At 41.7% G+C, this 22,527-nt stretch overlaps 1 protein-coding gene across 1 annotated transcript; it reads left to right on the forward strand.

Annotated features, from left to right (window-relative positions):
- Positions 1 to 3,531: 3,531 nt before the first annotated feature.
- LOC114221762 (olfactory receptor 13G1-like) lies at positions 3,532 to 4,449 on the forward strand. The gene has a single exon (XM_028119873.2). It carries the CDS (start codon positions 3,541 to 3,543, stop codon positions 4,447 to 4,449), a length of 909 nt encoding a protein of 302 aa, XP_027975674.2. The 5' UTR covers positions 3,532 to 3,540.
- The last annotated feature ends 18,078 nt before the right edge of the window (positions 4,450 to 22,527 follow it).

Consider the following 22,527-nt stretch of genomic DNA (forward strand, 5'->3'; position numbering starts at 1 on the left):
AATCTCAACACAACTGAATTCAGCAGGACATTAAAAGGAGCATATGCTAGGATCAGGTGGGATTATCCCTGATGTGGGGATGCCTCAACATATTCAAATCAATCAATGGTGATGACCACATTAACAGATCGAGGATGAAACCATATGATCATCTCAATAGATGCAGAGACAGCATTAAACAAAATTCAATATCCTTTCATGACAACAATCTCTCAACAATTAGATAGAGGAAGAAGGCACCTCAGCACAGTAAATGCGGGCCATACACAAGCCCTCCAGCTAACATCATACCTGATGGTGGAAAACCACCATTTTCTTGAAGATCGGGAAGGAGACAAGGATGCCCACTCCCACCACTGTTATTCAGTGAAGTACTGGAAGTCCTTGCCAGAGCAAACAGGCAATCAAAAGAAATAAGAGGTATACAAATTGGAAAGGAGGAAGAAAATTGTGTCTGTTTGCAGATGACATGATCTTATAGAAGAGAGTAATTATATAGAAGAGTACCTGAAATAACCCCACAAAATGCATCCTGACATTTGCAACAGCATGGATGAGCCTAGAGAACATTATGATCAGTGAAATCTGCCACACAAAAATGACAGTCTATAGTATTACTTACATGTGGAATCCGAAAAAAAAAATTGAACACATAGAAACAGAGTAGAATGGAGCTTGCCTGGAGCTTAGGGTGTGGGGAAATGGAGAAATTCTGAACAAAAGTACAAGCTCCTCAGTTATAAGATGAGTAAGTTCTGAGGACTGGACATACTGCATAGTGACAATATACTGTACTGTATACTTGTATTTGCTAAGACAGTAAATATTAAGCTTTCTCACCAAAAACAGTAACTCTGTGAGATGATGGATGTGTTCTTTAACTCGACTGTGGCAATCACTTCACAATGTACACATGTATCAAATCATCACATTTTATACCTTAAAAAACACTTTAAAATGAAGTATATACAACTTTTATTTGTCATTCATTCCTAAATGAAACTAGGGGAAAACTAGGCCTATCCCAAGTGAGAGGCTGACCCCTTCTCTGAAACCAAGTAGTGGAGGGTTAGGGTAAGTGAACCCTAGATTAGACCCAAACTAGTAAGTGCTCTGACCAGGAACTGAAGATGTCCAGCCAAGATCAGCTATCCAAGATTTGGACAGATCTGACAAGACCTGGTGACCAGCCAGCCACTGCTTCCACATAAATGTCCTGGAGGTCTGAAAAGCCACCATCCGTAAGATGCACCCTTTCCAGGAGCAGGGGCAGCCTGTTGCCACTAGCCTGGGTTAGCGTGGTTTGCCCAGAGCAGGGAAGCTTCCATTCCCCCAGGTTTGTTGAGCAGAGAGGGGAGCATTTCCAGACTGGTTGAAGTCTGCTCTCACTCCTTGTGAGGCAGGTGGCACTGAGTGCACAAAACGCCGAGAGAAATGCCCAGTGGCCACTGACACCTGGCCATTAGCTACTCCAAGGTGCAGGGACCTGGTAATGTCCAGCAACAGCCTTGAGCCAATGACAAGCTGGTGAGGGTTGGCCTTGATTTTTTGTAAACTTCTATCTGGGAAGAAAGGACAATGTCTGCCTGTGGCAGAAATGGTGGGTTGGTGTGTTCATTGGCTCGATGCCATGACAGTCTCACTGTCTGACATGTCTATCAGCTCTTCCTGATGCTGCTGCTGGTCAACCAGCCCCTGGGTGATTACTGCTGAGCACCAGCCCCTGTTGGAGCCTAGAACACCATCAGGTGCCAAGAATATCTTCTGTTCTTACTTGGTTGGCAATTCAATCTGTCCCCCAGGTGCTGGTCAGCTTCTCCAGAGAGTTGTGAATCCATGGACTGGTTCTGCCCAATCAGGAAGAGCAGGTTCTGTGTTAATTGGTCCCTCAGGGAGCACCAGCACTAGCTGTGTGTGGCGTCTGCCTGTTTCAAATGATATAGGGCATCTCTAGCCCTGGTTATAAATCTCCGACTGACCCCACTCTTTACTACAGGTGTCACTCACTGTACTTTTTCTTTTTAAAACAAAATCTGTTTCTTAATAATTGCTGATGATTGTCTAAAGTTTTTTGCCTTGGGACCAAGAAAGAAGTTTCTTGAGAGGATACCAGGATTTCCAGAAAGACTTTTTTCATATTTCTGTAAGCATCTACTATAATTGAATGTGGATTCTATGTACCATGTATGTTTTAAATATGAACAACAATGTTTGAGAATGGGATAATTACATTATACTCTGTTGACTAAGAGTAATGAGATCCCTTTGGCTGTTATGGTTTAGGAGGAAAATTCTCTAATCATATTTTTTAAAAAGGAAAATGAGCAACATGGACAATATATAGTATAAAATCCATCTCCCTCCCTCCCTCCCTCTCTCTCTCTTTCTATTTTTTTAAAGAATCAAGATTTTTGGTTGAAACATATCATCATTTTCCACACTGGTAAGCACATTCCAGTGGGCGATCTGGTTTGTCATTCCCATACCACCCCTCACAGGGACATGTTCTGTAATGTTTAATGAAAGTCATACATCCTCACAAGACTGTAAAGCAGATGGTTGGGGAGACCAGATCTCAGCCAAGGCTGGCATGTAGGTTGCCAAGCCCCTGGTTTTATACAGATGTATGAAAGTCTTCTTTTTTGATTGAAGGGCTATGATTTAAGTAGTGAAATATTTTCAAGATGCACTGTTTTGAAATATGCACAGTGCCCCCACATTAACATAATAATTTATAAAGAGCCATGCCACCAGCACTGGCATCATCACCAGAAGCTGTCACGGATGAGCCTGAGTCCCCACTTATTCCAGGTTTATCTTGGGGGGACCTTTTTGATTCAGCTAGAGAGTTTTGGTGGTGATTTGCCTCTGATTTTTTGGGACCCCTGTTGTGGGCTGTCCTGCACCTGCAGACAGGCCTGCTCCCGCAGACAGGCCTGCTCCCATGCCCAGTGACCATGTGTGTGAGGACCCTCGGTCCCCCTCAGACAGTGTTGCCTTGGAGATAGTCAGTCCTAGAAGGAGATAGCTGGGCTTTGGAAGCAGGTTCTTTCCCATTTAATGTGCTCCCTCCTCCCCATCTCTCCCATCCCTCCTCTGTTCCTAGACCCTATCTGAATGGATGAGTGGGCTTTAACACAATCTTTGTGGTCTTCACAGACCTCAGGTCCCCTGGTTCTCTGTAAGCCCCCCAATGCCACACGTACCCAGTGCTCTGAGTGGCTGGGGAGACCAGCCCTTGATGACCAGGGCTCCAAGTCTGGTGATTTTGTTAGTGGCCATCTCAGTCCTACACCAGGAAGAGAGGGGTGAGGACTGAGGCTTCTCTGCACACAGTGGGGTGGCTGCTTTCTCTGTGATGCCCCTGATCTCCAAAGTTTTCAGGGACACAAAGCTCCATTTTTATTACCAAAAGAGTATTTGAAATTCTCTAAGTGGATCACACACATATTTGCAAGACAGGATGTTCAGAACAAAGTGAAATAGTGGTACCTCTTTCCTTCAGAGCCAGGCTCAGAGCTCCCACCCACAGTGGCTGTGATGAACCAGACACAGGTCATTGAATTCCTCATTCTGGGATTCTCGGAAACACCTCAGCTGCAAATGCTGTTCTTTCCTGCCTTCCTCCTCCTCTACATGGTGGCCCTCTCTGGAAACCTGCTCATCATGGTGGTCATTGGCTCCAGCCCTGCCTTGCATACCCCCATGTACTTCTTCCTGGTCAACCTGGCCATGGTGGACATCCTCTGTACCTCCACAATCCTGCCTAAGCTGCTGGGCAGCATGGTGGCTAAGAGGACCATCTCCTACGGGGGCTGCATAGTGCAGGTTTTCTTCTTCACGTGGTCCCTGGGGGCTGAGCTACTGCTCTTCTCTGCTATGGCTTATGATCGCTATGTGGCCATCTGCTGGCCCCTGCACTACAGCACCCTCATGGACCCCCAGGTGTGTAGGCTTTTGGCCATGGCTGTGTGGATGGTCAGCCTGGCCAACACCAGTGTGAACACTGGCCTCCTGTTGCGCCTGCCCTTCTGCCACTCTAAAGTGGTCCAACACTTCTTCTGTGAGATCCCCCCTCTGCTGAAGCTCTCCTGTGCCCCAACACACTTGAATGAAGTGATGGCATTCACTGCAGACATGATCCTGGCTGTGGGGAACTTCTCTGTGATCATGCTCTCCTACATCTGCATCATCGCCAGCATCCTGTGTATTCGCTCAGCTGCAGGCAAGCAGCGGGCCTTCTCCACATGCTCCTCCCACCTCCTGGTGGTCACCTTGTACTACTCCACTGTCATCTACACCTACATCCACCCGGCGTCCAGATACTCACTGGACAAGGACAAAGTGGTGTCTGTGATCTACACTTCTGTGGCACCCTCCCTGAACCCCCTTATCTACTCCCTGAGGAACACAGATGTCAAAGCTGCCCTCAGGAGGCTGCTCTCATGAGCTGAGGTCTGTGTGTCCAATGCCCAGACCCCACCACCTCCACTGAAGAGTATGGCAGCAGGCATGGCCCGGGGTACAGGTTTCCCTAAAGTGGGGTGTGCCCTGATGTCTGAGAGCCCCCATCCTCCTTCCAGAAGACACACCCCAATGTGTCCATGTATTATGTTCAAGGAGCCCAGCTCTGATATCACTGCACCCTGGGGCCCCAGGAAGCCCCTCATCCTCCCAGATCCTGAGTGTCCTGCCCTATAGGGTCAAGGAATGACCTGTGTGGCAGCTCTGTGAACTGAGAGGCACTAAATAGATTTAAGAAATCATTAGTGTGGACATGGCCCTGTCCCCAGGCCTGGCTAGCAGTTTTCTCTCCAACATACCTCTGCCCAAGGCAGAGGCTTTGGGTGAAGACTGTGGCCCCTCCTCCCACCACACTCAAGGCTGCATTCAGGAGAATAGATTCTTCCTGGAAGCAGAGGCTCCAAGAGTGGTCTTTAAAAAAGCACTTTTTAGGGTAATAATTTGACAAGGCTTTTTCAAGTCTCAGATGTGAAGATGTTATATGCATCACTGTGGAAAGTTAACCAGGGTTGCTGGGCCGTCTTCCCCTGCCACAAATGACGAACCCAGTTGTCTTCTCCCCATGGACCCTGGATCCAGGGAGATTTGGGTTCAGGAAGATTTGGGCATGGGGAAGTCCCTGGGAAATAGAGGCTCCTCATGGCCCAAGCACTCTGTTCCCCCTTGAAATTTAACTGTGTGGGGCTAGGGGCGGGATGTAAGAACGTGTTGCTTTTGAAGTACATGGACAGAAAGGGCCTTTTGAGGGAACAGGCTATCTCCCCTGCAAGCTCTCTCACCATGTTTCCTGGCCTGCCCTCCTCCACATTGCTTTGTCTGTCTCCCTCTACAGACTTTAAGCTCTTTGAGGACAAGGACAATGTCTTTTTCACCTTCTTACTCCTACACCAGGGGTTGTCTGTCTAAATCAATTCATTTAAAAGCATTGTGTACCAGGCACATGGCAGGAACCAGTAAATATCAGTTGACAGAGTAAACAAATGATCCAGAGATGATGTCTACCAATTAGAACTAATTTTGGAAAGGCTGCACAGAGGTATTTTTGTGACATGGTTACTCAGGGGACTGTGACCATTCTTTTTATTTTTCCCTGATCAGAAATAAACCTCACATTTATGAGGTTTATAAAACCTGTGGAAACTGGGCAGGGTATTAGGACAGTGGCCAGGGGCAGAGTTTGCAATCTAATCCTAGAGCCTCTGTGCAAAGCTTCTGAGCTTTGCACAGGTCACAGGAAGGTGGCTGGTAAGCAGTCTTGTTGGGACTGGCTGTGGCCACAGAGATGTGGGCTTTGCCTGTCTTGCTTCTCTGACCCCAGGCGGAGAGGGTTGCTAGAAATGCTTCAAGAGATGAACTCTGGGGCCAGAATTCTGCATGAGAGGTGCCCATCCCCCATCCTCAGGTTGGGGGAGGCATTCTACTGAGGTAGGGTCTAGAACCACCATTGAGGGCCCCCAGCCCAGGGAGACCCGATATGGCTCACACCCTTAACTCGTGTCTACTCCCAGGTTCTCTGTTGCTCTGTGTTGTAGGGACTCCCTGAAAAAGATCCATGGGGTTTCATTTCATTACAAAAATGTATTTTACACCAATAAAATTGGAAAACAAGGACATTTAAAGGAGAAAATAAAAAAGCAAACCCTGTGATTCCAACCAGAGGAAGCTATTCTGGTATGAGCAAGTTTTGTTTGATTTATATTTATACATATACACAGGCTTTAATAAATATAGAATAACTGTGTGATTGTTTTATAAGCTGCTTCTTCAGTTTAAAAAACACTGTGTAATTCTTTCCATGTCATTCCAGGTTCTTCTAAATCAGTTCATACTGGAAGTGTTCCCAATTTCATTACTGGCTTGTGTATGCAGGTGTCAGGGGTCCACCGGGGCCTCAGATACATGTCCTAGAAATGTTGGCCTTATTCCTCTTCTCAAGCCCTATATTCAAATTCTCAAAAAGTCCCTTGTTCTCTTCTTGATTCAGAATAAAATGTATGCATATTTAAGGTTTTTTAGAAAACATTGAATTAAAAAGGAGACGACAGGTTGTTTCTAGTTCTATAATCTTTAAGTAGATTTTATCAGATTGTTATCACATAGATAACAATTATAATCTCCAGAACAAATGTTTTTTTATGTGTCACAACTCTTTCTAGAACCTGAAGGTGACCTAAACCAGACAAAACTGGATAGGAATAAACCTCAAAAGAATGGAGTCATTGTAAGATTCTGTGTCTAAGCTCAACTACAAGCTGAATTCCAGGCACTAAGACTCATCATAGGGCCATAGGCCAGTTGGCTTGAGATGTCAGAGGACAGAGATTGTGGCTGCCAGGCAGCTGGAAATTGAAGATAAATGTCTCAGAAAAAAAGCGGGGAGCAAGGGTTTTCCAGCCATTGGCTGATACCTGAATTGTGCATGAAAAGGGGGCACTGAAAGGAGACAAAGGAATGTCAGTATGTGGAAGGATCAAGTGGCTGATATGTGAGCTGCTTCTCATGATGGGACAGATGGAGTTTGAGATTCGAGTCCCACCTTGGTAGAGGGGCTTGATAAACATCTCAGGATCTCCACTAAAACCCAAGAAGGGCCACACCTAAGGAATAAAGACTATGTTACAGGACCAAAGATTTATCTTAAGACTAAAAGCACTCAAATACAAATCAAAACCATAATGAGGTGTCACCTCACACTTGTCAGAATGACATCAAAAAGACAAGAGATAATATGTGTTGATGAGGATGTGGAGAAAGGGGAACCCTCATGCACTGTTGGTGGGAATGCAAGCTGGTGCAGCCACTCTGGAAAACAGCATGGAGGTTCCTATTCCATCCAAAAATTAAAACAGAATTACCTTATGATGCCACGGTTGTATTTCTGGTATATATTCAAAGGAATTGAATCAGAATCTTTAGGGATATCTGCACTCCCATGTCCATTGCAGCATTGCTCATAATAACCATGATATAGAAACAACCTAAGCATCTGTCAGTGGACGAATGGATAAAGATGTGATTCATATACAGTAGAATATTATTCAGCTATAAGAAAGGAGATCTGCCATTTGTGAAACGGGTGTACCTTGAGAGCATTTTGCTAACTGAGATATTTAGACAGAGAAAGATACATACTGTATGATATCTCTTACATGTAGAATCTAAAAAAAAAAAAAAAAGCAAACTAGGAGAAACCAGCAGTAAGGTGATGATTAACAGGGGCTGGGGCATGTGGGGTGGGAAAATGGGGAGATATTGGTCAAAGGGTACAAACTTCCAGTTATAAGATTAACAAGTTCTTTGGATCAAATGTACATCATGGTTATTGCAGCTAATAATACTATATCATACACTTGAATGTTGCTAAAACAATAGATCCTAAATGTTCTTACCACAAAAAAGAAATGGTAATTATTTGACACGATGGAGGTATTAGCTTAATGCTCTGATGGTAATATTTTTGCAATACACAAATTTTTCAATATACAAATGTATAAAATCAACATGTTGTACACCATAGCTTACAAATGTTATATGTCAATTATATCTCAAAAAAGCTGGAAAAAATAAATTTAAAACAATGATAAAAAAAACTGAGGTTAAAACCAAAACAGACCTATCCTGACAAAATAAAAAGTAATCCTTAACAAACAAAATTAAACCACCATAAGATCTCCCAGTAATTTAACTCTGCTAAAACAAAAAGTCAAACCTATTCACAGGAAGGTAACATAATGAGTCTTTGTGAAGTGTCATTTACAATGTCTAGGAATACAATGTCATACATATGATAGATAAGGTGTGACCAAAAGACAAAGAGAAAATATAGTTAATAGAATGAGACAACCCAGATGTTGGATTTATCAGACAATTACTCTAAAATAGCTATTGTTAGGGTATGAAATGAGAAGAACATGCAGCGACGGATACTTTATCCAGCAAGGCTGTCATTCAGAATGGATGGAGAGATGCAGAGCTTCCAAGACCCACAGAAACTGAAAGAATATGTGACCACCAAGCTGGCTCTGCAAGAAATATTAAGGGGGGTTCTATAAAAGGAGAAAGACCCCAGAAGTGATATAGGATAGAAATTTACAGAGACAATCTATAGAAACAAGGACTTCACAAGCAACATGATGACAATATAATCATATCTTTCAATAATCACTCTCAGTGTGAATGGCCTAAAATGGCACAGGGTTGCAGATTGGATAAAAAGACAGGACCCATCTATATGCTGTCTACAAGAGATTCATTTTGAACCTAAAGATACATCCAAACTGAAAGTGAAGGGATAGAGATCCATCTTCCATGCCAACGGACCTCAAAAGAAAACTGAGGTAGCAATTCTCATATCAGACAAATTAGATTTTAAGCTAGAGACTGTAGTTAGAGATAGAGAAGGACACTATATCATGCTTAAAGGGTCTATCCAACAAGAAGATCTAATAATTGTAAATATCTAAATCCCAACATGGGAGCAGCCAACTACATAAGCCAATTGTTAACCAAAATAAAGAGACATATTAATAATAATATGCTAACAGTAGGAAACCTCAACACTCCACTCTCAGCAATAGACAGATCATCTAAGCAGAAAATCAACAAAGAAACAAGAGCTTTGAATGATACACTGGACCAGATGGACCTCATAGATATATACAGAACATTCCATCTTAAAACAACAGAATACTCATTCTTCTCAAACGCACATGGAACTTTCTCCAGAATAGACCACATACTGAGTCACAAATCAGGTCTCAACCAATACCAAAAATTGAGATTATTCCCTGCATATTCTCAGACCATAATACCTTGAAACTGGAACTCAATCACAAGAAAAAATTTGGAAGAAATTTAACACTTGGAAGCTAAAGACCATCCTGCTTAAGAATGTTTGGGTCAACCAGGAAATCAAAGAAGAACTTAAACAATTCATGGAAACCAATGAGAACAAAAACACATCAGTCCAAAACCTATGGGATACTGCAAAGGCGGTCCTAAGGGGGAAATACATAGCCATCCAAGCCTCACTCAAAAATATAGAAAAATCCTGAATACACAAATTAACTTTACACCTTAAAGAACTGGAGAAAGAATGACAAATAAAGCCTAAGCCACACATAAGAAGAGAAATAATTAAGATTAGAGCAGAAAACAATGAATTAGAAACCAGAAAAACAGTAGGGCAAATCAATGAAACTAGAAGCTGGTTCTTTGAAAGAACTAATAAAATCAATAAACCACTGGCCAGAATTATCCAATAGAAAAGAGAAAGGACCCAAATTAATAAAATTATGAATGAAAGGAGAGAGATCACGATTAACACCAAGGAAATAGAAACAATTATTAGAAATTATTATCAACAACTATATACCAAAAATTAAGCAACCTGGAAGAAATGGATGCCTGGAAACCTATAAACTACCAAGACTGAAATAGGAAGAAATTGACAACCTGAAGAAGCCAATAACCAGTAACAAGATTGAAGCAGCGATCAAAACCTCCCAAAAAACAAGAGTCCAGGACCTGATGGATTCCCTGGGGAATTCTACCAAACATTCAAAGAAGAAATAATACCTATTCTCCTGAAGCTGTTTCAAAAAATAGAAACAGAAGGAAAACTTCCAGACTCATTCTATGAGGCCAACATTACCTTGATCCCCAAACCAGGAAAAGACCCCATCAAAAAAGAGAATTACAGACCAATATCCCTGATGAATATAGATGCCAAAATTCTCAACAAGATCCTAGCTAACAGTATCCAACAGTACATTAAAAGGATTATCCATCACGACCAGGTGGGATTTATCCCTGGGATGCAAGTGTGGTTCAACATTCGCAAGTCAATCATTGTAATAGAACACATAAACAAGAGAAGAGACAAGAACCACATGGTCCTCTCAATTGATGCAGAAAAAGCATTTGACAAAATACGGCATCCTGTCCTGATTAAAACTCTTCAGAGTATAGGGATAGAGGGAACATTCTTCAGTTTCATAGAAACCATCTATGAAAAACCCACAGTGAATATCATTCTCAATGGGGAAAGGATGACAGCCTTTCCCTTAAGATCAGGAACATGACAGGGATGCCCACTATCACCACTATTGTTCAACATAGTACTAGAAGTCTTAGCAACAGCAATTAGACAACAAAAAGAAATAAAAGGTATTCAAATTAGCAAAGAAGTCAAACTCTCTCTCTTCATAGATGACATGATACTTTATGTGGAAAACCTAAAAACTCCACCCCCAAATTACTAGAACTCATACAGCAATTCAGTAATGTGGCAGGATACAAAATCAGTGCACAGAAATAAGTTGCTTTCCTATACACTAACAATGTAACTGTAGAAAGATACATTAGCGAATCAATTCCATTTACAATAGTACCAAAAATTGTAAGATACCAATTACAATAGTACGAAAAACTGTAAGTACCAAAAACTAACCAAAGATGTAAAGGATCTATACTCTAGGAACTATACAACACTTATGAAGGAAATTGAAGAAGACACAGAAAGTTGGAAAAACATCCCATGTTCATGGATCGGAAGAATAAATATTGTTAAAATGTCTATGCTACACAGAGCAATCTATACTTTCAACGCCATCCCAATCAAAATACCAATGGCTTTGGGGTAAATACCCAGGAGTGCAATTGCTGGGTCATAGGGTAGCTCTATTTTTAATTTTTTGAGGCACCTCCACACTGTTTTCCAAAGTGGCTGTACCAGCTTGCATTCCCACCAACAGTGTAAGAGGGTTCCTTTCTCTACAACCTCTCCAACATTTGTTGTTTCTTGCCTTGTCAATTTTTGCCATTCTAACTGGTGTAAGGTGGTATCTCAATGTGGTTTTGCTTCGAATTTCCCTGATGGCTAACAATGATGAATATTTTTTCATGTGTCTGTTAGCCATTTGTATGTCTTCTTCAGAGAAGTATCTTTTCATGTCTTCTGCCCATTTTTGACTTGATTATTTGTTTTTTGGGTGTTGAGTTTGAGAAGTTCTTTATAGATTTTGGATACCAGCCCTTTATCTGTAGTGTCATTTGCAAATATCTTCTCCCATTGCGTGGGTTGCCTCTTTGTTTTGTTGACTGTTTCCTTTGCTGTGCAGAAGCTTTTTATCTTGATGAAGTCCCAAAAGTTCATTTTTGCTTTTGTTTCACTAGCCTTTGGAGATGTATCTTGAAAGAAGTTGCTGTGGCTGATGTCAAAGAGGCTACTGCCTATGTTCTCCTCTAGGATTTTGATGGATTCCTGTCTCACATTGAGGTCTTTCATCCATTTTGAGTTTATCTTTGTGTATGGTGTTAGAAAATGGTCGAGTTTCATTCTTCTGCATGTGGCTGTCCAATTTTCCCAGCACCATTGATTGAAGAGACTGTCTTTTTTCCATTGCATATTTTTTTCCTGCTTTGTCCAAGATTATTTGACCATAGAGTTGACGGTCCATATCTGGGCTCTCTACTCCGTTCCATTGGTCTATATGTCTGTTTTTGTGCCAGCACCATGCTGTCTTGGTGATCACTGCTTTGCAAGATAGCTTGAAATCGGGCAACGTGATGGCTCCAGCTTTGTTTTTCTTTTTCAACATTTCCTTGGCAATTCGGGGTCTTTTCTGATTCCATACAAATTTCAGGATTGTTTGTTCCAGCACTTTGAAAAATGTCATTGGAATTTTGATCGGGATGGCATTGAAGGTATAGACTGCTCCGGGTAGCATAGACATTTTAACAATGTTTATTCTTCTGATCCATGAGCATGGAATGTTTTTCCAACTTTTCATGTCTTCTTCAATTTCTTTCATGAGTGTTCTGTAGTTCCTAGAGTATAGATCCTTTACCTCTTTGGTTAGGTTTATTCCGAGGTATCTTACAGTTTTTGGTGCTATTGTAAATGGAATCGTTTCTCTAATTTCTCTTTCAACAGTTGCATTGTTAGTATATAAGAAAGCAACTGATTTCTGTGCATTGATTTTGTATCCTGCCACATTACTGAATTGCTGTATGAGTTCTATTAATTTGGGGGTGGAGTCTTTTGGGTTTTCCACTGATGTAGTGATAAGAAGGGCCATATGCACCCCAATGTTCATAGCAGCAATGTCCACAATAACCAAACTGTGGAAAGAGCCGAGATGCCCTTCAACAGACGAATGGATAAAGAAGATGTGGTCCATATATACAATGGAATATTACTCAGCCATCAGAAAGGATGAATACCTAACTTCTACATCAACATGGATGGGACTGGAAGAGATTACGCTAAATGAAATAAGTCAAGCAGAGAAAGTCAATTATCATATGGTTTCACTTATTTGTGGAACATAAGGAATAGCATGGAGGACATTAGGAGAAGGAAGGGAAGACTGAAGGGGGGAAATCAGAGGGGGAGACGAACCATGAGAGACTATGGACTCTGTACTGCATGGAGCACTGGGTGTTATACAAAAACAATGGATGGTGGATCACCACATCAAAAACTAATGATGTATTATATGGTGACTAACTAACATAATAAAATAAAATTTAAAAAAATTAAAAAAAAAATACCAATGGCATTTTTAAATGTATTGTACGGTGACTAACATAACATAATAAAATTAAATTTAATTTAAAAAATAAATAAATAGGGGCGCCTGGGTGGCTCAGTTGGTTAAGCGACTGCCTTCGGCTCAGGTCATGATCCTGGAGTCCCGGGATCGAGTCCCACATCGGGCTCCCTGCTCAGCAGGGAGTCTGCTTCTCCCTCTGACCCTCTTCCCTCTCGTGCTCTCTATCTCCCATTCTCTCTCTCTCTCAAATAAATAAATAAATAAAATCTTTAAAAAAAATAATAAAATAAAAATAAAAAAATAAAAAATAAAAAATAAATAAATAAAGTGCTGGAACAAACAAGCCTAAAATTTGTATGGAACCAGAAAAGACCCCAAATCGCCAAGGAATTGTTGAAAAAGGAAAACAAAGCTGGGGGTATCACATTGCCTGATTTCAAGCTATATTACAAAGCTATGATCATCAACACAGCATGGTACTGACACAAAAATACATAGACCAATGGAACAAAATAGAGAGCCCAGATGGACCCTCAACTCTAGGGTCAAATAATCTTTGACAAAACAGGGGGAAATATCTAATGGAAAAAAGACAGTCTCTTCAAAAAATGGTGCTGGGAAAATTGGACAGCTATATACAGAAGAATGAAACTCGACCATTCTCTTACACCACACACAACTCTAAATGGATGAAAGACCTCAATGTGAGACAGGAATCCATCAAAATCCTAGAGGAGAACATAGGCAGTAACCTTTTCAACATCGACCACAGCAACTTCTTTCAAACACTTCTTCAAATGCAAGGGAAACAAAAGCAAATATGAACTTTTGGGATTTCATCAAGATAAAAAGCTTCTGCACAGCAAAGGAAACAGTCAACAAAACAAAAAGGCAATCCACAGAATGTGAAAAGATATTTGCAAATGACACTACAGATAAAGGGCTGGTATCCAAGATCTATGAAGAACTTCTCAAACTCAACACCCAAAAAACAAATAATCAAGTCAAAAAATGGGCAGAAGACATGAACAGACACTTCTCCAAGAAGACATACAAATGGCTAAACAGACACATGAAAAAATATTCATCATCGTTAGCCATCAGGGAAATTCGAAGCAAAACCACATTGAGATACCACCTTACACCAGTTAGAATGGCAAAAATTGACAAGGCAAGAAACAACAAATGTTGGAGAGGTTGTGGAGAAAGGGGACCCCTCTTACACTGTTGGTGGGAATGCAAGCTGGTACAGTCACTCTGAAAACCAGTATGGAGTTTCCTCAAAAAGTTAGAAATAGAGCTACCCTATGACTTAGCAATTGCACCACTGGATATTTACCACAAAGATACAGTTGTAGTGAAAAGAAGGCCCATATGCACCCCAATGTTCATAGCAACAATGTCCACAACAGCTAAACTGTGGAAGGAGCTGAGATGTCCTTCAGCAGATGAATAGATAAAGGTGTGGTTTATATATACAGTGGAATATTACTCAGCCATCAGAAAAGATGAAAACCTACCACTTACAGCGACATGGATGGAACTGGAGGGGATTATGCTAAGTGAAATAAGTCAAGCAGAGAAAGTCAATTATCATATGGTTTCACTTATCTGTGGAACATAAGGAATAGCACGGAAGACATTAGGAGAAAGAACAGAAAAATGAGGTGTGGGGGAAATCGGAGGGGGAGACGAACCATGAGAGACTATGGACTCCGAGAAACAAACTGAGGGTTTTAGAGGGGAGAGGGGTGGAGAGATGGGTTAACCCGGTGATGGGTATTAAGGAGGGCACATATTGCGTGGAGCCCTGGGTGTTATATGCAAACAATGAATCATGGAACACTACATTAAATACTAATGATGTGCTGTATCATGACTGATGGAAAAAATTAATTTAAAATTTATTTAAAAATAAATAAATAATCTATTGTCTCTGCCATTGTTGCTTCAAATATTTTTATCCATTCCTTTCTCTCCTTTTTCTCCTTCTAGTCTTCCCATTATGTGTATGTTTCACCTTCTGTAGTTGTCCCATTGTCTGAGGATATTCTGCTTTTTTTGTTTCAATCTCTTTTCTCTTTGCTTTTCAGTTGTTGGGGATTCCACTGATTTATTCTCTAGCTCAAAGATTGTTTTCTCAGCCATGTCCCATCTATTAATGTGTCCCTAAAAGGCATTCTTCATTTCTGTTACAGTGATTTGCATATCTAGAATTTCTTTTTTGTTCTTCCTTAGGATTTCTACCTCTCTGCTTACATTGGCCACCTAGTAATTGGAGTATTTTTTAATTCTTGGTCTGATAATTCCAACATCCCTGGATGTCTGGTTCTGATGTTTTTTCTGTGTCTTCAGTTTGTACTTTTTGCCTTTTGATATGCCAGTAATTTCTTTGTCATAGCCAGCTATGATAGAATGGGTAAAGGGAACTGCTGTAGATAGGTATTAGTAATATGGTGGTGATATGGAGGCAAGAGAAGCCTTCTACAGTCCTATGATTAGATCTCAGTCTTTTAGGGAGTCTATGCCAAGGATATAGGCCATGGGAAACTCTCCAGTGTCTGTCTGGGTTTGGTATCCATGGCATTCAACTTCTGTGCAACTCAATTTTCAATTTCCACCCCATACAACTGATTCTTCTAACATGCACTGAGTTTTTCCAGGCTGTGCCAGGCCCCATTCTGAGGGGCCAGGATCGAGTGTGAGGGAACCAGTAGCTGGAACCTGGTGGGGCCTCCATTAAGAGTGTCACCCAGGAGTATATGAGCATGCTTGTGGCTCAGTGACCTGGTAAAGTACGTATTCTTCTGAGAAAATCAGGCACAACTGTGATGGCTAGCCTTTCTAGTCTTAAATAAAATCAATTAAATGAGATAAAAACAGCAATAATGTAGAATTTCAGCCTAAAAGTGCCATCTTTAAACCAGTGACCTTCACCCAATGAGGGAGAGGGCAAGGCTCTGGGAGCAGTGAGGTCTAAGATGGGGGTGGGGGTCAGAGCAGTTTAGTTTGTCAAAGATGACATGGTTTTATAGGCTCTGAAAAGCTGAGCATGAATGTTTTCCATCAGGAACATCATGGTTACCCTAACAACAGCACCAACAATCCCTTTTTCCTCCCTATGTCAAGCATCATTCTGCTACAAGACTACACATATTTCCTTATCCACTCTTGAGCTGGTATGAGTAAACTTTCTATCTTCAGGTCCTTTTACAGATGGTTCTCATCTTCCATTCACCCCACCACCACCACTGACCTGCAGATGTGCACTGCCTGTGTGATCAGCCCCACAGTCTGTGAAGGAGGATGGTTAGACATTCTATGCAGAGCCCCTACTCCAAGGATTTTACTGCTCAGGGCAGGTAAGTTGCCTTTATACAACAACAAAGAATGAGAAAATGTTTGATATAAAATACCTGGATTTCAAGGGTGTGTGTCAGAGAATCTAAACTGTCATGTGAGGCTGTGGGTAGGGAGAGCGCAATGTCAGAAGGCAAAGGGCCAGAATAGAACACTCTTGGCAGAGCAAGAGGTAGAAGTTGGATGGAGGAGCCTGGGGTGAGGGGCCCTCACAGAAGCAGGGCATGACAGGAGACTGCAGGACTGCACATGACCGGTGGATGTTGGAGACCATCCAGCCACAGCACAGTGATGGGAAGGAGGGACAGGAGTCAATGGGGGAGGAGATGAGGGACCTTCCAGGATACACTCCAGTGCAGGCAGGAGCATGAGAGAACAAGGTGAGGGGTGCCTTTGAAAGTAAAGGTCTGGGGCAGAGCAAGATGGCAGAGGAGTAGGAGACCTGGATTTCATCTGGTCTCAGGAATTCAGCTGAATAGGGATCAAACCATTCTGAACACCTACGAACTCAACAGGAGATCGAAGAGGAGAGTAGCAACAACTCTCTGAACAGAGAAGTGACCACTTACTGGAAGAGTCATATTTTATCCCTTCCTAGTAGTTACCCTTATTTTTGGCATATATATATAAATTGTTCTCTCCTTAAAATTTTGAGATACAGTTTCTTCTAACAGATCAAAATATACCCTATATCACTAGTGTATGGCTTTGTTCTAGTCTCCTGCCTGATCACACTCTCTCCCTTTTTTTAAAAAAATCTTCTTTCTTTTTTCAAACAACTTCTTATCGTATCAATTCCTTTTATAAAATCTTTTATAATTTTCATCTTTACAGTCATATTCCATCCCTTCATTGTATCAACCCTTATTTTGTACGTATATAAGTCTTTCTTCCTTTAAAATTTTAGGAGGCACTTTTTTCTAACAGACCAAAATACTCCCAAAATCTAGTGTGTGGCACTGATCTATACACTAGCCTGATCATATTTGATCATATTCTGTTTTTTTTTTGTATTGTTCTGTTTTTGTTTTTATCTTTTTCTTTTTGTTTTTTTTTTCTTTCTTTCTTTTCTCTTTCTTTTTTCTTTCTTTCCCTTTCTTTTCCCCTGGTTTCAGGTCTTTTCTGATTTGTATACAGTATATTTGCTGGGGACGTTGTTAACCTGTTAGCATTTTGTTCTCTCATTCATCTATTCTCCTCTGGACAAAATGACAAGACGAAAAAAATCACCTCAGCAAAAAAAACAAGAAGTAGTACCGTCAGCCAGGGACCTACTCAATACGGACATTAGTACGATGTCGGACCTAGAGTTCAGAATCATGACTTTAAAGATACTAGCTGGGCTTGAAAAAAGCATGGAAGTTATTAGAGAAACCCTTTCTGGAGAAATAAAAGAACTAAAATCTAACCAAGTCGAAATCAAAAAGGCTATTGATGAGGTGCAATCAAAAATGGGGGCACTAACTGCTAGGATAAATGAGGCAGAAGGGAGAATCAGCGATATAGAAGACCAAATGATGGAAAATAAAGAGGCTGAGAAAAAGAGAGAGAAAAACAACTACAGGATCACGAGGGCAGAATTCGAGAGATAAGCGATACGATAAGACGAAACAACATTAGAATAATTGGGATCCCAGAAGAAGAAGAAAGAGAGAGAGGGGCAGAAGGTATATTGGAGCAAATAATAGCAGAGAACTTCCCTAATGTGAGGAAGGAAACAGGCATCAAAATCCAGGAGGCACAGAGAACCCCTCTCAAAATCAATAATAATAGGTCAACACCCCAACATCTAGTAGTAAAACTTACGAGTCTCAGAGACAAAGAGAAAATCCTGAAAGCAGCTCGGGAGAAGAGATATGTAACCTACAATGGTAAAAATATTAGATTGGCAACAGACCTATCCACAGAGACCTGGCAGGCCAGAAAGGACTGGCATGATATCTTCAGAGCGCTAAAGGAGAAAAATATGCAGCCAAGAATACTATATCCAGCTAGGCTCTCATTGAAAACTGAAGGAGAGATAAAAAGCTTCCAGGACAAACAAAAACTAAAGGAATTTGCAAACACGAAACCAGCCCTACAAGAAATATTGAAAGGAGTCCTCTAAGCAAAGAGAGAGCCTAAAAGCAGCACAGATCAGAAAGGAACAGAGACAATATACAGTAACAGTCACCTTACAGGCAATACAATGGCACTAAATTCATACCTTTCAATAGTTACCCTGAATGTAAATGGGCTAAATGCCCCAATCAAAAGGCACAGGCTATCAGATTGGATTAAAAAACAAGACCCATCAATATGCTGTCTGCAAGAGACTCATTTTAGACCCAAAGACACCCCCAGATTGAAAGTGAGGGGGTGGAAAACCATTGACCATGCTAATGGACACCAAAAGAAAGCTGGGGTGGCAATCCTTATATCAGACAAATTAGATTTTAAAACAAAGACTGTAATAAGAGATGAAGAAGGACACTATATCCTACTTAAAGGGTCTATCCAACAAGAAGATCTAACAATTGTAAGTATCTATGCCCTGAACAAGGGAGCAGCCAATTATATAAGACAATTAATAACAAAAGCAAAGAAACACATTGACAGCAATACAATAATAGTGGGGGACTTCAACACCCCCCTGACTGAAATGGACAGATCATCTAAGCAAAAGATCAACAAGGAAATAAAGACTTTAAATGACCCACTGGACCAAATGGACTTCACAGACATATTCAGAACATTCCATCCCAAAGCAACGGAATACACATTCTTCTCTAGTGCCCATGGAACATTCCCCAGAATCGATCGCATCCTAGGTTACAAATCAGGTCACAACCAGTACCAAAAGATTGGGATTATTCCCTGCATATTTTCAGACCACAATGCTTTGAAACTAGAACTCAATCACAAGAGGAAAGTTGGAAAGAACTCAAATACATGGAGGCTAAAGAGCATCCTACTAAAGAATGAATGTGTCAACCAGGAAATTGAAGAGGAATTTAAAAAATTCATGGAAACCAATGAAAATGAAAACACAAGTGTTCAAAATCTTTGGGATACAGCAAAGGCAGTCCTAAGAGGAAAGTATATAGCAATACAAGCCTTTCTCAAGAAACAAGAATCAATGCACAGAAATCAATGGCATTCCTATACACCAACAACAAGACAGAAGAGAGAGAAATTAAGGAGTCAATCCCATTTACAATGGCACTCAAAACCATAACATAACTAGGAATAAATTTAACCAAAGAGGCAAAGGATCTGTACTCAGAAAACTATAACATACTCATGAAAGAAATGGAGGAAGACACAAAGAAATGGAAAAACGTTCCATGCTCATGGACTGGAAGAACAAACATTGTGAAGATGTCAATGCTACCTAGAGCAATCTACACATTCAATGCAATCCCCATCAAAATACCATCCACTTTTTTCAAAGAAATGGAACAAATAATCCTAAAATTTGTATGGAACCAGAAAATACCCCGAATAGCCAGAGGAATATTGAAAAAGAAAAACAAAGCTGGTGGCATCACAATTCCAGACCTCCAGCTCTATTACAAAGCTGTCATCATCAAAATAGTATGGTACTGGCACAAAAACAGACACATAGATCAATGGAACAGAATCGAAAGCCCAGAAATGGACCCTCAACTCTATGATCAACTCATCTTTGACAAAGCAGGAAAGAATGTCCAATGGAAAAAAGACAGTCTCTTCAACAAATGGTGTTGGGAAAATTGGACAGCCACGTGCAGAAGAATGAAACTGGACCATTTCCTTACACCACACACAAAAATAGACTCCAAATGGTTGAAAGACCTAAACGTGAGACAGGAGTCCATCAAAATCCTAAAGGAGAACACAGGCAGCAACCTCTTCAACCTCAGCCGCAGCAACTTCTTCCTAGAAACATCTCCAAAGCAAGGGAAGCAAGGGCAAAAATGAACTATTGGGATTTCATCAAGATAAAAAGCTTTTGCACAGCCAAAGAAACAGTCCACAAAACCAAAAGACAACCGACAGAATGGGAGAAAATATTTGCAAATGACATATCAAATAAAGGGCTAGTATCCAAAATCTATAAAGAACTTATCAAACTCAACAGCCAAAGAACAAATAATCCAATCAAGAAATGGGCAGAAGACATGAACAGACATTTTTCCAAAGAAGACATCCAAATGGCCAACAGACACATGAAAAAGTGCTCAACATCGCTCGGCATCAGGGAAATCCAAATCAAAACCTCAATGAGATACCACCTCACACCCGTCAGAATGGCTAGAATTAACAAGTCAGGAAACGACAGATGTTGGCAGGGATGCGGAGAAAGGGGAACCCTCCTACACTGTTGGTGGGAATGCAAGCTGGTGCATCCACTCTGGAAAACAGTATGGAGTTTCCTCAAACAGTTGAAAATAGAGCTACCATACGATCCAGCAATTGCACTACTGGGTATTTACCCCAAAGATACAAATGTAGGGATCCGAAGGGGTACATGCACCGCAATGTTTATAGCAGCAATGTCCACAATAGCCAAACTGTGGAAAGAGCCATGATGTCCATCGACAGATGAATGGGTAAAGAAGAGGTGGTATATATACACAATGGAATATTATGCAGCCATCATCCAGCTCCCCACTCTGTGGGCCAACCCCACAGCCATCCTGGTTCCTCCTCTGTCCACCACACCTCCTGGGCACCCACCAATCTCCTCAAACCCCTCAAGACACATCCTCCCTTCATGGCTCCACTCTACTGCCTTTCCAATTTCTTTCCTTTATTCCTATAAAACTGCTAACTGGTTTCCCTCCCTGCAGCCTAGCTTCTATCTACTTCCCACGCTGGCCTCAGGGGGACCTTCCTCAAAGTCTAATTTTCTCCAGCTCAGGATCCTTCATTCATACCCCTACTTCTGAAGTCATGGCCTGACATCTCACCTGACACACAGAGCACCTGCTTACCTGGCCGATCTCACCTGGCACACACAATTCTTGTTTACTTGGCTGAGCTTTCTGGCATCAAGCTGCCTACTCTTCCTGGGTCCCAGCAACTCCTGATGTGAGGCTGGGTCCCCAACAGACCCCCAGGTATGCCATCAGGCTGCCATGCACTCTCGGCAATTCTCACTTCTGCTCCTGTGAGGCCACGAGCTCCTTGCTCAGGCACTCAGTTCCCTGTGGATGGAAAACAGAAAGGCAGGATGAAGGGAACCTCATCAGCTGTGTGTCCAGGAACTTTACCAGGCCCCTTAATGTGTTATTGGCTCTACTGTAATGCTGGAACCAAGTTGTAACTTTACTTACAGACACAAATACACACAGTGTTCCACAATTTGTTGATCAAGACATGCATCAGATCTCTCAGATTGCTAGTGTCTGCCAGGTATCTTCCTCTGAGGTCAGCTAATGTGAGAGGATCACTGGGCATCAGGCAGGACAGGGGCCAGAGTCTCTGCAGAGCAGGTGCTGTACATCACAGACATGGTGACTATCATGTCCATCCTGACATCCATAGTGACAGTGCTATCCCCCCTCTGACCTGGTCACTTTTATCCTAACTTCCACCTCCCTGCCCCTAAGACTGAGTCTGGCTGATCTCTGCCACCCTTTTCTGGACTGGCCCTCTATGTGCCTTCTACCACAATTCCCTCAGTTCCAGCCTCCTGAGCCACAATCCCGTGTCCATCCAGTAGGCAGGATAACATCGGAGTTTTGTCTGTGGGATTTGTGCACAGTCTGGGGCTGGAGACACCATCTGTTGGTAAACAGACCACCATGATTCTGAGTGGACATGTCCCTGGGGCCTGGAGTCAGGAAGGTGGTGGGAACCATGCACCAAGGAGAGCACATTCTTTATTCTCAGGGCCTAAGGAGGGGCCTTGATGATGGTGAGAGAGCAGGTGGGTGGCAGCAAGAGCGATGCTGCAGAGGGCCCAGGGTGATGGAAAGCAGAAGCCCCTGGAGGCCCTTAGTTTCACACTGGGGTGGGTTTAGCACCCATCCCATAGGTTTGCCTAAGAATTGGCAACACAGAATGAAACTTGATTAAACTTGGAAATTTTTCTCTAAAATCCAAACACTGCTTATAG

Source organism: Eumetopias jubatus, unplaced genomic scaffold (genome assembly GCF_037043125.1).
Source record: "Eumetopias jubatus isolate StellerSeaLion01/CBP00866 unplaced genomic scaffold, mEumJub1_p1.0 scaffold_17, whole genome shotgun sequence".
Lineage (NCBI taxonomy): Eukaryota > Metazoa > Chordata > Mammalia > Carnivora > Otariidae > Eumetopias > Eumetopias jubatus.

Coding starts and splice junctions, on each gene's coding strand:
- LOC114221762 (XM_028119873.2), top strand. CDS start 3,541: ATGAACCAGACACAGGTCATTGAATTCCTCATTCTGGGATTCTCGGAA.